This window comes from Ascaphus truei, chromosome 11 (genome assembly GCF_040206685.1).
Source record: "Ascaphus truei isolate aAscTru1 chromosome 11, aAscTru1.hap1, whole genome shotgun sequence".
Classification (NCBI taxonomy): domain Eukaryota; kingdom Metazoa; phylum Chordata; class Amphibia; order Anura; family Ascaphidae; genus Ascaphus; species Ascaphus truei.
This window is the reverse complement of record NC_134493.1, coordinates 27,594,536-27,610,442: the sequence shown is the minus strand read 5'-3', so window position 1 is coordinate 27,610,442 and position 15,907 is coordinate 27,594,536. Positions and strand designations below refer to the sequence as shown.

The 15,907-nt window shown below is 48.7% G+C and overlaps 1 protein-coding gene across 1 annotated transcript; it reads left to right on the top strand.

Moving 5' to 3' along the window:
* The first annotated feature begins 3,608 nt into the window (after positions 1 to 3,608).
* Positions 3,609 to 14,385, top strand: LOC142462961 (PDZ domain-containing protein 9-like). The gene is made up of 4 exons (XM_075565174.1): positions 3,609 to 4,577; positions 6,123 to 6,282; positions 7,028 to 7,247; positions 14,226 to 14,385. Exons 1-4 carry the CDS (start codon positions 4,467 to 4,469, stop codon positions 14,263 to 14,265), a joined length of 531 nt encoding a protein of 176 aa, XP_075421289.1. The 5' UTR covers positions 3,609 to 4,466; the 3' UTR covers positions 14,266 to 14,385.
* Positions 14,386 to 15,907: the final 1,522 nt, after the last annotated feature.

The window sequence follows — 15,907 nt, the reverse complement described above, 5'->3', positions numbered from 1 at the left end:
CAACACAGGGGGGTGCTATGTTGTGTGTAAGTGCTGCACAGGGGCGGTGCTATGTTGTGTGTGAGTGCTGCACAGGGGCGGTGCTATGTTGTGTGTGAGTGCTGCACAAGGGGGCGGTGCTATGTGTGTGAGTGCTGCACAAGGGGGCGGTGCTATGTGTGTGAGTGCTGCACAAGGGGGCGGTGCTATGTGTGTGAGTGCTGCACAGGGGGGTGGTGCTATGTGTGTGAGTGCTGTACAGGAGGGCGGTGCTATGTGTGTGAGTGCTGCACAGGGGCGGTGCTATATTGTGTGTGAGTGCTGCACAGGGGCGGTGCTATGTTGTGTGTGAGTGCTGCACAGGGGCGGTGCTATGTTGTGTGTGAGTGCTGCACAGGGGGGTGCTATGTGTGTGTGAGTGCTGCACAGGGGCGGTGCTATGTGTGTGTGTGTGCTGCACAAGGGGGCGGTGCTATGTGTGTGAGTGCTGCACAGGGGGGTGCTATGTGTGTGAGTGCTGCACAGGGGGGTGCTATGTGTGTGAGTGCTGCACAGGGGGGTGCTATGTGTGTGAGTGCTGCACAGGGGGGTGCTATGTGTGTGAGTGCTGCACAGGGGGTGCTATGTGTGTGTGTGCTGCACAGGGCTGTGCTATGTGTGTGAGTGCTGCAAAGGGGAGGTGCTATGTGTGTGAGTGCTGCACAGGGCGGTGCTATGTGTGTGAGTGCTGCACAAGGGGGTGCTATGTGTGTGAGTGCTGCACAGGGGGGTGCTATGTGTGTGAGTGCTGCACAGGGCGGTGCTATGTTGTGTGTGAGTGCTGCACAGGGGGGTGCTATGTGTGTGTGTGCTGCACAGGGGGTGCTATGTGTGTGCAGCACACACACAGGGGGTGCTATGTTGTGTGTGTGCTGCACAGGGGGGTGCTATGTTGTGTGTGCTGCACAGGGGGGTGCTATGTTGTGTGTGTGCTGCACAGGGGCGGTGCTATGTTGTGTGTGTGTGCTGCACAGGGGCGGTGCTATGTGTGTGAGTGCTGCACAGGGCTGTGCTATGTGTGTGAGTGCTGCAAAGGGGCGGTGCTATGTTGTGTGTGAGTGCTGCACAAGGGGGTGCTATGTGTGTGAGTGCTGCACAGGGGGGTGCTATGTGTGTGTGTGCTGCACAGGGGGTGCTATGTGTGTGAGTGCTGCAAAGGGGGGTGCTATGTGTGTGTGTGCTGCACAGGGGCGTGCTATGTTGTGTGTGTGCTGCAAAGGGGGGTGCTATGTGTGTGAGTGCTGCACAGGGGGGTGCTATGTTGTGTGTGAGTGCTGCACAGGGGCAGTGCTATGTGTGTGAGTGCAACACAGGGGGGTGCTATGTGTGTAAGTGCTGCACAGGGGCGGTGCTATGTGTGTGAGTGCTACACAGGGGGGTGCTATGTTGTGTGTGTGCTGCACAGGGGGGTGCTATGTTGTGTGTGTGAGTGCTGCACAGGGGGGTGCTATGTTGTGTGTGAGTGCTGCACAGGGGGGTGCTATGTGTGTGAGTGCTGCACAGGGCGGTGCTATGTTGTGTGTGAGTGCTGCACAGGGGGTGCTATGTGTGTGAGTGCTGCACAGGGGGGTGCTATGTGTGTGTGTGCTGCACAGGGGGGTGCTATGTTGTGTGTGAGTTCTGCACAGGGGCAGTGCTATGTGTGTGAGTGCTGCACAGGGGGTGCTATGTGTGTGAGTGCTGCACAGGGGGGTGCTATGTGTGTGTGAGTGCTGCACAGGGGGTGCTATGTTGTGTGTGAGTTCTGCACAGGGGCAGTGCTATGTGTGTGAGTGCTGCACAGGGGGTGCTATGTGTGTGAGTGCTGCACAGGGGGTGCTATGTTGTGTGTGAGTGCTGCACAGGGGCGGTGCTGTGTGTGTGTGCTGCACAGGGCGGTGCTGTGTGTGTGTGCTGCACAGGGGGGCGGTGCTATGTTGTGTGTGTGCTGCACAGGGGGGTGCTATGTGTGTGTGTGCTGCACAGGGGGGTGCTATGTTGTGTGTGTGCTGCACAGGGGGGTGCTATGTTGTGTGTGAGTGCTGCACAGGGGGGTGCTATGTTGTGTGTGAGAGCTGCACAGGGGGGTGCTATGTTGTGTGTGAGTGCTGCATAGGGGCGGTGCTATGTGTGTGTGAGTGCTGCACAGGGGGGTGCTATGTTGTGTGTGAGTGCTGCATAGGGGCGGTGCTGTGTGTGAGTGCAACACAGGGGGGTGCTATGTGTGTGAGTGCTGCACAGGGGCGGTGCTATGTGTGTGAGTGCTGCACACTGGCGGTGCTATGTGTGTGAGTGCTGCACAGGGGCGGTGCTACGTGTGTGAGTGCTGCACAGGGCGGTGCTATGTGTGTGAGTGCTGCACAGGAGGGTGCTATGTGTGTGAGTGCTGCACAGGAGGAAGGGTGCCATGTTGTGCATGTGAGGCCCCTGCAACACTCCACTTACCAGGATTCAGCCGGCTGTGTGACGCGCTGCGGGCCATGTGACACGACGTCACAAGCGTCAAATGACGCCACGGGTCTCATGACGTGACGTCACATGACCCCGCCGTGTCATTTGACACGGATACAAGGTAGAACAACATGGCACCCCCCCCATGCAGCACACACACAACATGGCACCCACACAACATGGCACCCACCGCAGCACACACACAACATGGCACCCACCGCAGCACACACACAACATGGCACCCACCGCAGCACACACACAACATGGCACCCACCGCAGCACACACACAACATGGCACCCACCGCAGCACACACACAACATGGCACCCACCGCAGCACACACACAACATGGCACCCACCGCAGCACACACACAACATGGCACCCACCGCAGCACACACACAACATGGCACCCACCGCAGCACACACACAACATGGCACCCACCGCAGCACACACACAACATGGCACCCACCGCAGCACACACACAACATGGCACCCACCGCAGCACACACACAACATAGCCCCAAAGCTCTATTTAAGGCAGCAAATATAGACCCAGGACAGAGGTACCCCTGCACCCGGATTAAGGCTGAGTCCATAGAGGGGGGAGCAGTGCTGAGGCTCGCCTGCTGAAATCTGTGCGATTTCATGCACATGCAGGCGAGCCAGCGGGCGCGATCGGGAGGCGGGGCAGTGACGTCGCTGGGCCAATCGCCCGCAACACACTGACGTCAACGTCACGGTGCTGATTGGATGTTTTCAGCCGCCAGTGCGCTGAAAAACAGCTTGGCTGTCGGCTGAAAAATCCAACTCCTCAGCACGCCTGCGGACGCTCGCGTGAGCCCCCTCTAAAGGCCCCCATTGAGGATGCAGGGCTCAGCGCGGCGCGTCCGCACGGCTCAGCGCGGCTTGTCCTTCTATGGACGTGGCCTAAGAGGTACAGACAGACACTCACCCCCTTAGTGGGTGCCGCACTGCCCCCTGCTGCTTGCCGCCTCCTCACACAGGCAGTGCACAGCAGCGTGCTCAAACAGAATTGTAACATTGTTCCCCCGCTGTGCAGTTGCTTGCTGTCCCCGCCCATTCAGACGGCTCCACCAATCCAGGCTCAGGGGAGGCGGAGCCTAAGGACTGTGACATCAGGATGCAGGGAAAATCTGCCTCGCCCCCAAAATTCTGCAGCCCTAGGCCCGGGCCTAATAGTAAATCTGCCACTGCCTGAGGCACATTTGCACACACACCTGAGGCACATTTGCCCACACACACACCTGAGGCACATTTGCCCACACACACACCTGAGGCACATTTGCACACACCCTGAGGCACATTTGCACACACACACACACACACACACACACACACACCTGAGGCACATTTGCACACACACACCTGAGGCACATTTGCACACACCCTGAGGCACATTTGCACACACACACACACACACCTGAGGCACATTTGCACACACACACACACACACACACACACACACACCTGAGGCACATTTGCACACACACACACACACACACACACACACACACCTGAGGCACATTTGCACACACACACCTGAGGCACATTTGCACACACACACCTGAGGCACATTTGCACACACACCTAAGGCACATTTGCACACACACCTGAGGCACATTCGCACACACACACCTGAGGCACATTTGCACACACACACCTAAGGCACATTTGCATATACACCTGAGGCACTTTTGCACACACACACCTGAGGCACATTTGCACACACACCTGAGGCCCATTTGCACACACACCTGAGGCACATTTGCGCACACACCTGAGGCACATTTGCACACACACCTGAGGCACATTTGCGCACACACCTGAGGCACTTTTGCACACACACACCTGAGGCCCATTTGCACACACACCTGAGGCCCATTTGCACACACACCTGAGGCACATTTGCGCACACACCTGAGGCACATTTGCACACACACCTGAGGCACATTTGCAGAACATTCAAGACTGAGTTGAACGTGTGCTAATTCTTGACATGGGTCAAAGCTGCGTCCGGTCACGTCATCACCCCGACACGTCTGATGACGGAGAGCCGGAGAAGCACTCAGGGGCTCGGAGACGCTCCATGGAATCCAAACAAAAGCTGGTTTGTTTTGTTACTATACTTACATTGGACAAAACAAGAGCGAGAGAGGGCCAAAATGATTTATTGTCATATTATTTTAAAAAAGATGTTTAGACAGAACAGCGCCTTAAACCCCGACACACGGGACTCTGTACAACGTATACAGGTATTGGATGCAATGTGCAGAGTTGTACGTTGTTTAGACTTAGATGTTGTTTACCATCACACAATGTCAACCCGTGGGCCTCTTTATTTCAAATATCCCAGTTTCATAGACACATTGATTTCAGGGCAGCTAATGAGATGGTGCCAATCAGAATACCCAACACAATAAAATGCCTGTGACAATTCCCTATTGACAAATGGGTCTAAACATGCTCTCTGCCCATCAGTGGGGTTGTATTTCTGCCTAGATGCCATGTGTTATTTTTATTTTTTTAAAGAAATTATATATTATTGTATTTATTATGTTATTTCTATTCATTAGAAGTAAATCATGTAATTGTGTTATTTGCCAATGGGTCCACAAGGTTCAAAAAAGCGATACCCGTGAGATGTCTCTAAACTCCATTTATGCACAAACAGCTACATATTGTATTCAACAATGTACGTATTACATTTTCCTTCAACACCATAAAAAGCTACAAGTCACTAAGGGGCGGATTAGATTTGGCTAACGACAGTGCACTCGTAGCTCAAACTCATTGGGGTTTATTCACTAAACTTCAATAAGTGCATTATAGCACTAGAAAGGCCCTTTTAGTGCGATCTTGCATGTGTAGCTATTCACAAGGCGCAGATAACAGGGCAATATCGCACTAAAACGGCTTTTTATAGTACTACTAGCTGAGAGACCCGGCGTTGCCCGGGATGTAATGTTCCCGCTCCTCTCTCTCTCCTCTCTCTCTCCTCTCTCCGTTTGTCCCCCATTCACATCAATCCAGTCCCCCCCCTCCCTCCTTTACAGCTCTGTTTGTCCCCCTTTACACCTTCACGCAGTGTGTGTGCAGTACTATAAACTTGCAATCTTTTCTTGCCAGCTAAAGGAATTGCAATATGCATAACAAGGAGTTTCTTTGATTATTACTGTATAAGATTGATACCGGAGGCCCCAGGAGACCCGCGGGGACTCCCGGAGATGGGGTCCGGTATCAATGCTGTGCAGTAAAAATAACATTACAGACAGCTTTATTATCTTAGCGGCTAACCGCTAAGGTAATGAAGGGGTTGAATAGCAGTCACTGATTTGTTGTTGGTACAGGGGGTGGGTGAAGGGGGTAGTTACCCCAGGATAGGTTTGAAGGCCTTGCAGGAGGGTGGCAGTAGAAGTTAACCCCTTCATTACCTTAGCGGTTACAACTGCCCCAGAAGCCCAGTCCTGTGTCCCCCACTACCATCGCCAGACGACTCAGCCCTCCTGTTGCCAGCACGTATATGCACCATACACCGTAGTAATGGACAAATCCCCCACAGGTTGGGGAAAACACCGTTACATTTGATTACCATTTAGCATATTGAGAGATGAAATGTACATTATTGTCTGTTGAACATATACTGTCATTGCAGGACACAATATCTGCACATGACATGAGTCCTACTGTAAAAACCCAGATATGGAAGGAGGCAGAAGGCTTTGGGATGGATATTACACTCAATGGACATTTTCTACAAATAGTGAGATTAGAGGAAAATGGTTCAGTAGCAAGATATGGAGAGCTGAAGCCAGGTACTATATACTCCTATATTTGCCTTCCCCATGGATGTCACTAACACTGAAGTGCCTCTCCCTGCTAATGAGTGACCTGTTAGAAACGACACAAAAATACTGCCAGCCTTCAAAAAAGAAGGCTTTTTCCCCACTGTATAATGATGCTTTATAATGGAATAGGTCAGGGGTCAGAAACCTGCGGCTCTTTCCGCTGCTACTTGCGGGTCTCTGCAGGTTGCCGACCCCCAGCTGCTGCCTCTCTCCCTCACTATCCTGACGGCAAACCTAAGCTGGCCTGATCCGCAGCGGGGGCCTGCTGGAAGGTGTCCGTGGAGGTGCCTGTCCAGGCAGCTTGCTGTAAACTGGTAGCTGCTACCTGGGAAGTTTCCAGTTTTATATCTCCCTCCAGGGCAAACAAAATGGCCACCACAGCGGTTGCCAATGGGAAGCAACAACATCATCGGTTGAGGTGGCTTCCTATTGGACGGCCATTTAAAAAACAGGAAGTAACACTGGTAACTTCACCGGTAAGTATGTCTAAAAATGAAACCAGGTTGTTCTCTGTGCGGAAAACAGCTCAATTCAGAAATGGAGGTCCGCCTGCGTCGTCGCCCCTTCCCCCCTCCCGCCCCCCATAAGAAAAAATGGGCCCAAAACGATATTTCCAAGAATATACAATACATACGGGACCTCTGAGTTGAAACATTATAAATATCCCTGTCCTCGTTACACTGCTGCTACAAGCGCATTATTTTTCTCACAGGGGACGTCCTGGTAAAAGTGGGGAAGGAGAATGTGATGGGCTGGTCCCTCAGAGAGCTCCTACTTTTATTGCGGAAGGTTCACATTGGCGTTGTAGTTGAGGTGCTCGTGTACAGGGATCTGATTGGTTTACCCGAAGAATGGGCTGACGGGGATGAAACCTGCACACAGATTGCACCAGAGGAAATAGCAGAAGAAGCAGCCGCAAAATCAGCTCAATTGTAAGTGATATGCAAAGTTTCTGTATGGATTTAGGGCCTCATGCAGAGAGCAGCGCTATTAACAATCTCGCCATTTTCCGGCGAAAATCGCGCTAAAAACAGCCGAAAATGGCGAGGTAGGAAAAAAGCGCCATTTTTTTTTTTCTAATTGAAAATCTCGCCGCGCGGCTGGCGAGAAACTACATCTCGCCAGTCTGAAAAATATCCAAATTCAGAAAGGCGCGCTCGCCATCTAGCGGCTGTTTTTGGCGCGATTTTCGTCAATTTTCTCCACCAACTAAAGCTGGCAAGAAGCAGGAGCTCGCCGGCTATAGGGAAAAAAAATAAAAATGCGCGAATTTTTTTTTCTCCCTTTCAGCTGCGCGCATCTCCTAATTTACAATTCTCCACATGCAGTAATGCTAAAAATAGCGGATTTCGCCCATTTCTGCATATGGAGAATAAAACTCTCCATTAAAGCTACTTTTTCTTAAACTCTCCAATTTATTCTAGCGCTGCTCTCTGCATAGGCCCCTTAGTGTCAGGGATATCCACATTCACTGTCTATATTTGGTATGAGGAGAGGGGGCATTTAGTTAGTGTCGTAATGTAGTAAATATATACATTTTCTGTCGTATGAAAGGCATTGTAGGGATTGAATTGCTTGAGACAAAGTCACTAAAGGTAGATAAAAAAGCAAGGCTCCAAAAAGGTTTTACGTGCAAATGATTTGACGCCTTTGTGTGCCGTTTGGCAGGCCTGCGGCAACCTTTGCGACCCCTCGACCTTTTCCCTCGCACTGGGTAGAGGTCTGTGTGTGCAAATCTGGCCAGCTGAATGGCCAATGCAAAAATGTCCCTAATTAGCCCAGAAGGCCTGGGGTGGGACAAGGGTGGGTCTGTAACGTAAGCCCCCTTGCAACCTTCTCTAATGGGTGTGGATTCGGGCCCACAGGAGATAATAGGATAACACAACATAAATAATAACAAAAATACATTTAAACCATAAAGCCATTAATTGTCATTGTGGCTACCTATGCTCTCTCAATGGGGGCCTAAATAGCCACATTGGCAATCAATGTTGATCTGTAATACTAAATGGGTTTCTTACCCCAGCCAAGATGAAGGCCATCCTCATCTTCATGTCTGAAGCCACCCGGAATAATTCCTGCTGTTAATCACGTTCCGATAAATATGGGAACGTGTTGCATGGCATGATAATACATAAACATTCGGTATTGTGACTATTTTTTTAAACGGATCCAATATTTTTAACAGACGTGTAGGCGATGTGTGCAGAGGTTTAAAACAGGGGACTTACTGTAGTTTTAGGGGAAATCAAAAACAGGCTTTTATTAGCTGACGGCTTTAAACCACAAAAACATGGTTTATGTTTCAGCAAAAAGGAAGTAGCAAAATAAAGATACCTGGCTCTAGGGAGCTCTGAGTAACACCGGTCCTAGTCCCTATCTGAGGGACGGGGGAAGAGTCCCAGCGCAGGCTGCTCTCCACGGCGGTCCAGTGTCCAGTACCGTCCTCTATCAGAGAGAGTAGTCTCTGCGTCATCTGTCCAGCAGTCCTGATGAGCAGGGGGTTTCCGGAGCAGGACCACGTTGATTTGAGGTCCGGGGACCCCCTGCTTCCCAAGATACTGGCCCCGTTATCTCCTATGCATTTAATTCCCACAGTCACATGACCCTGGGCATTTAAATGCAAAGGAGATACCGGCACCCCATAACGGGGTCTGTATCTCGGGAAGCAGGTGGGCCCCGGACCTCAAATCAAAGCGGTTCTGCTCTGGAGCCCCCCTGCTCATCTACACTAGCCGCTACAGGAATGAAGGGGTTAAACCTCAATAGCCAGTTTCTTGGGGCTGAGGGGGTGGTTGAAGGGGGTAGTAGTCCCAGGATGGGTGGTTAGGCCTGCCTGGACGGTTGCAAGAGGAGTTAACCCCTTCAGTGCGCTATGGTAATAAAAGGGTTAACCAGTCCCGCTACCCCCCCGGAACGCCTAAACACCCACCCTTGGGGGTACTACCCTCTTCACCCAATCCCTCTACCCCCAAGAAACAAAAATAAAAACAACAACCCTACTACCCACCTTCTCTACCCCCAACAACCCCCCCCCCCAACATATACAATACATTAATGTTCAAAATGGCTATTATCCAGATATGGATAATAGCTCATTTGCCCATTATAAAATCAAACATTAGCCAACCAGCATAAATAAAGTAAATACAACTTTCTACTTACCCATGCCATCATGAAGGGCGTCCTCATCAGCACACTGCAGGTCCATGTCCTCCTTTGCCAGCAAGAGTACGTGAAAAAAAATAAAATCTAATGGCCCCTAACCCCTTAATCACCTTAGCGATTAATAACCGCTATAGTAATTAAGGGGTTAACTCCCCCACTACCCACCTGGGAGGACTAACCACCCACCCAAGGGCCACTATACCCACCCTGTACCCATTGATTGTCACCGTGGTATATCATACCAATATAATATGGGCATGATAAGCCACTATAGCACTGATTGGTCAACAGAATACAAATCATGAAGTCCAAAAATACACAAGAATTAAATAAATACACAAGCACCTAAACACCCCAACAATAAAATAACTGAATAGCCTAATATTACACATCACTAAAATTCATCTATCACCAAAATAATTAAAATTGTGTTATTCTAAAACAAAACAATACAATTAAATAAACACCTATCCAAGCAAACTATTCAATAAATAAAACCACTAGCCAAACAATCAATTAAATAAATAAAAGGACTAACCAAGAAAACAATTAATTAATTTAAACCGGTAACAAATCCTAAAATATACTGAAAACAAGCCATCCAAATTCCAAACTATTTAATCCAAACAATAAACAGAAATAGAGAAACTAACAATCAAACAATTGTAAACAAATATTTGCCAAAAAATGTATTGCCTGTCACTGTATTGATCTGTATTTCACCCTCCAAATCCCGGTGTATCTGCAAGCTCCCGACCCGCGACATCATCACCCGCAATCCAACTCCATCCACCTTGACGGTCAGCATCAGGGAAAAAATATCTTCTTTCTTTAATCTTCTTTCACCGTCTTCTTTCTTCATCTGTCATTATTTTCTTCTTTTCTTTAATCTTCTATCTTCTTCTTTCAATCCAAAACCCCATGGTAAATCCACAACGAATGTTGCCTCGTCGAGATCTTCCGCTAAAATGAGATGTATAGGCCTTATATAGGGCCTGTGACGTAAAATTTTAGGGTCAGATGATACAGCTCCAATCCGATTGGACGCTGGGCATGTGGCCGCCTTTTTTTTTTTTTTAAAGGATGTGACGTCATCTCCAAGGGAGGTACGTCACATACTTAAAACCACATGGCTGTATCACATGCTATTACAGCCAATGGGATTGAAGACAATCCCATTGGTTCATGTATCATTATATATCACATTAGTTAAAAAGGCTGTGGCATCACTTTAAGGAATGATGTCACATCCTTTAAACTAATGTTACATATCACATGGTACATGAATCAATGGGATTGGCTGTAATACCATGTGATATGAGACGTGGTTTTAAGAATGTGACATACCGCCCTAAAAAAAAAAAAAAAGGCGGGCACATGATACAGCGTCCAATCGGATTGCAGCTGTACCATCTGACCCTAAAATGTGACGTCACAGGCCCTATATAAAGCCTGTTCCGTCTCATTTTAGCTCAAGACGACGACGGGACAACATCCGTTGTGGATTTAACATGGGGTACTTTGGATTGAAAGAAAGAAGATTAAAGAAAAGAAGAAAATAATGACAGATAATGATAGAAGAAGGTGACAGGAGATCAAAAAGAGAAGATTTTTGTACCTGATGCTGTTCTTCAAGGAGGATGGAGACGGACTGTGGGAGATGACGTCGCGGGTCGAGAGCTTGCAGATATGTCGGGATTTGGAGGGTCAAGACTTCTAAAGGGAAGTAAAATATTGAATGTATGTAAATGTCTTTTTTCAGGTTTTTTTATTGTATTTATTTTTATGTTTGTGATTGCCCATTGACTGATAATGTACTAATCTGTGCGGGTACAGATAAATACAGGGACAGCCAATGCATTTTTTGGCAAATGCTTGTTTTCAATTGATTTGTTATTTTTTCTATTTCTGTTTATTTTTAGGATTAAATTGTTTTGAATTTGGATGGCTAGTTTTTAGTACATTTTAGGATTGGTTCGCGTTTTCAATTAATTATTTTTTTGTTGGCTAGTGGGTCTATTTATTGAATTGATTTGTTGGCTAGTGGTTTTATTTCTTGAATTGGTTAGATAGGTGTTTATTTAATTGTTATGTTTTGGAATCATTTTTATTATTTTGCTGTTTTGGTGATCATTTTTATTCATGTGCACTGTAACAGGGACTTATCACTATTGAGAAAAACTGTCTCTAAATCCAGCAGTGTGCTGGTTAATTGCACATGCAATCAACCAGACTCCACCTGGCCGATTAGGACTGTTAGAAAAAGCCTGATCTAAGAAACAGGAAGGAGATTCCTTTGCTCACAAGGAAGCTGACCAATGAAAGGAAAGACTGCAGAAATTTCCATAGCCCACAACAGGGCTGACCTAAGGAAAAGAGGGTCTTGATTGCATTTGCAAAACAAGAAGACAAGACCTCTATACCTGGACACAGAGAGTGCCATAGCACAGCAGTGTGCGCAAACTGTGGGGCGCGACCCCCAGGGGGGGCGCGAGACTGCCGGTGGGGGGCGCGGGGTTTACAGAGGCCCCGCGCACTTCCCGAAGGCACTTAAATTAAGTGCCAGGGGAGCTGCAGGGCCTCTGTAAACCATACTTACCCGTGACTCCGGCGGCTTCCTTCTTGCGTCGCCATGGCAACGCGGCGGAGGTCATGTGACGTCACGTTGCTATGGCAACGTGATGTCATGACGCCGGAGGGCGGGTCATTGGTGGTTAGGGGGGGCGCGGAAGAGAGGGGACCGCCGGCAGGGGGGCGCAGGGAAAAAAGTTTGCGCCCCCCTGCCATAGCACACAAGTATGCTGACTCAGGAGAACAGAGAAGCCTTCCCCTACAGAAACCCCCCAGATACAGATAACAGACTTTCTTTTTGGGCTATTGGGTGTTTAGATATCTGTCTATCTATGTGGTGGTAAGCAGCTTAGCTAGCTAGCTAGCTTAGTGATTTCTCCAAAGTGGAGTATGTTTTTCTTTTATGTTTGTGTTTGCAGTGTTTAAAGGAACAGATGCAATAATGCCTTATTTTAATTTCACCTTAAAAACGGTCTCCATTGCGTACCTCTGCACACATCTCCTACATATACTATTAGGCGTTTTCAATTGTTGAGATGTTTAGGTGCTTGTGTATTTCTTTTATTATTGTGTATTTGTGGTATTTGTATTAGGTTGACCATTGAGTGCTATAGTGGCTTATCATGCCCATATTACTGTCAATCAATGGGTAGAGGGTGGGTTTAGTGGGTCCGGGGTGGGTGGTTAGGCCCCTATTAATCGCTAAGGTGATTAAGGGGTTAGGAGCCATTAGATTGTATTTTTTTATGTACTCCTGCTGGCAACCGAGGACATGGACCTGCAGTATGCTGATGAGGACGCCCTTCATGATGGCAGGGGTAAGTAGAAAGTTGTATTTACTTTATTTATGCTGGCTGTCTATTGTTTTATTTTGAATGGGCAAATGAGCTATTATCCATATCTGGATAATAGTTATTTTGCCCATTACTGTACTGTACATGTTGGGGGGGGGGGTTGTTGGGGGTAGAGGAGGTGGGTGGTAGTGTTGTTGTGTTTCTGAATGTTTATTGTGATAGCGAGGATGGGTGACGTTGGTATTTGGCCCTTGGTGGGTGTGTATACCTACGGGGTGAGTAGCGGGAGGGGTTAACCCCTTCATTACCTTGGCGGTATTAACTAAGGTAATGAAGGGGGGTTTACTCCACCCACAACCCTCCCCCCCACAAGGCACTAAACACACACCAAGGGCTAAATACCACCTTTACCCACATCCGCTACCCACAATAAACATGGCACTTGTATTAACCCCTTCATTGCCTTAGCGGTCCGCCGCTAAGGTAATGAAGTTACCTGTAAATGCATTTTTATTGCATGGGGTCCATGCCGGGGGTCTCTGGTGCTGATATGAATGGGTATCAGCTCTGGAGACCCCCGGCATCAATCTGATGCAGGAAAAATGCATTTTTTTTCTAACTCCTCTCTCGCCGCCTCTCAGCAGCTTCTCACCAGCCTCACGCCAACTTTTCCTGGCGTGAGGATTTTGGGAGGAACTCGCTATTCTAGAGTGGCGAGTAGCCTCGATAAGCTAATCGAGGCTACTAGAATCGCACGAGTTTCAGAACCTGCCGATAAGTGGCTCGAATTGTTTTGGACGGCTGAAAAAATGGGCGATTTATGCCTTTATCACCCACTTATCGAGGCTTACTGAATAGCAGTAGGCTTTTTGGCCAGAAAGGCCTGGATAAGTGGGTTATTGAGGCTTATAGAATAGGCCCCTTAGTCTTTTTAAAGGACTAACGAGCCAGCTGAGCCAGTTAATTAGGACAGTCTGCTCTAAATTAACCTGCTCAGTGCTGGGCTCAAGCTCTCCACACAGGTTTCCTTGCAAAGCTAATAGGGAAGGCTCCCTGACTTCATAAAAGACTGCTGCATTAGCGGTGCAGCGTTGATGAATTGCACTATAAAAATAACCCCATTTTAGCCTACGCGTCAGTGTAGGAATATAGATTTTTGGTTCTATAGAGGTTGGCACAATTGCTTGAAACAAGTCACTAATGGTAGAAAAGAAACAAGGCTCCAAATAATGTAAAGGGAAAAGGGAAAATATAGGACGCCACGCAGATGGGTTTATTTTTTTTAGAAGACTAAAGAAATGTGTATGGGGTGCGCTAGGATTTGGATATCTCTAACACATACACCCAGAAATAAACCAGTCATTCTCTTTTTTTTAGCCCGGAATTCATTCAAGTTTTTGTACCTCCAGCAATGTGATGGTACAGCGCATGCCAAGAGCCTCCATTTCTGTCCATCGCGTGCAATATTGAAAAGGGCAAGTGTGACGGATTAAACTGGGCTGCAGCTGCAGTTCAAGCAATATCTTACATGTGGTATTTTTAATAAATCAGTTCCGTAATATGAGAAAATCTCTAAATGACATTAGTGTGTCAATTTGTCAGTTACAGTTTGCTCTATCAGTGTGCTGTGTGTGCCTCGGGGTCTGTCAGTGTGCTGTGTGTGCTTCAGTGCCTGTCAGTGTGCTGTGTGTGCCTCAGTGTGCTGTGTGTGCCTCAGTATTTGTCAGTGTGCTGTGTGTGCTTCAGTGCCTGTCAGTGTGCTGTGTGTGCCTCAGTATGTCAGTATGCTGTGTGTGCCTCAGTATGTCAGTATGCTGTGTGTGCCTCAGTATGTCAGTGTGCTGTGTGTGCCTCAGTATGTCAGTATGCTGTGTGTGCCTCAGTATGTCAGTGTGCTGTGTGTGCTTCAGTGCCTGTCAGTGTGCTGTGTGTGCCTCAGTATGTCAGTGTGCTGTGTGTGCTTCAGTGCCTGTCAGTGTGCTGTGTGTGCTTCAGTGCCTGTCAGTGTGCTGTGTGTGCTTCAGTGTGTCAGTGTGCTGTGTGTGCTTCAGTGCCTGTCAGTGTGCTGTGTGTGCCTCAGTATGTCAGTGTGCCGTGTGTGCTTCAGTGCCTGTCAGTGTGCTGTGTGTGCCTCAGTATCTGTCAGTGTGCTGTGTGTGCCTCAGTATCTGTCAGTGTGCTGTGTGTGCCTCAGTGCCTGTCAGTGTGCTTCAGTGCCTGTCAGTGTGCTGTGTGGGCTTCAGTGCCTGTCAGTGTGCTGTGTGTGCCTCAGTATGTCAGTGTGCTGTGTGTGCCTCAGTATGTCAGTGTGCTGTGTGTGCTTCAGTGCCTGTCAGTGTGCTGTGTGTGCCTCAGTATCTGTCACTGTGCTGTGTGTGCTTCAGTGCCTGTCAGTGTGCTGTGTGTGCTTCAGTGCCTGTCAGTGTGCTGTGTGTGCCTCAATATGTCAGTGTGCTGTGTGTGCTTCAGTGCCTGTCAGTGTGCTGTGTGTGCCTCAGTATGTCAGTGTGCTGTGTGTGCTTCAGTGCCTGTCAGTGTGCTGTGTGTGCTTCAGTGCCTGTCAGTGTGCTGTGTGTGCTTCAGTGTGTCAGAGTGCTGTGTGTGCTTCAGTATGCTTCAGTGCCTGTCAGTGTGCTGTGTGTGCCTCAGTATATCAGTGTGCTGTGTGTGCCTCAGTATCTGTCAGTGTGCTGTGTGTGCTTCAGTGCCTGTCAGTGTGCCGTGTGTGCTTCAGTGCCTGTCAGTGTGCTGTGTGTGCCTCAGTATCTGTCAGTGTGCTGTGTGTGCCTCAGTGCCTGTCAGTGTGCTTCAGTGCCTGTCAGTGTGCTGTGTGGGCTTCAGTGCCTGTCAGTGTGCTGTGTGTGCCTCAGTATGTCAGTGTGCTGTGTGTGCCTCAGTATGTCAGTGTGCTGTGTGTGCTTCAGTGCCTGTCAGTGTGCTGTGTGTGCCTCAGTATGTCAGTGTGCTGTGTGTGCTTCAGTGCCTGTCAGTGTGCTGTGTGTGCCTCAGTATGTCAGTGTGCCGTGTGTGCTACAGTGCCTGTCAGTGTGCTGTGTGTG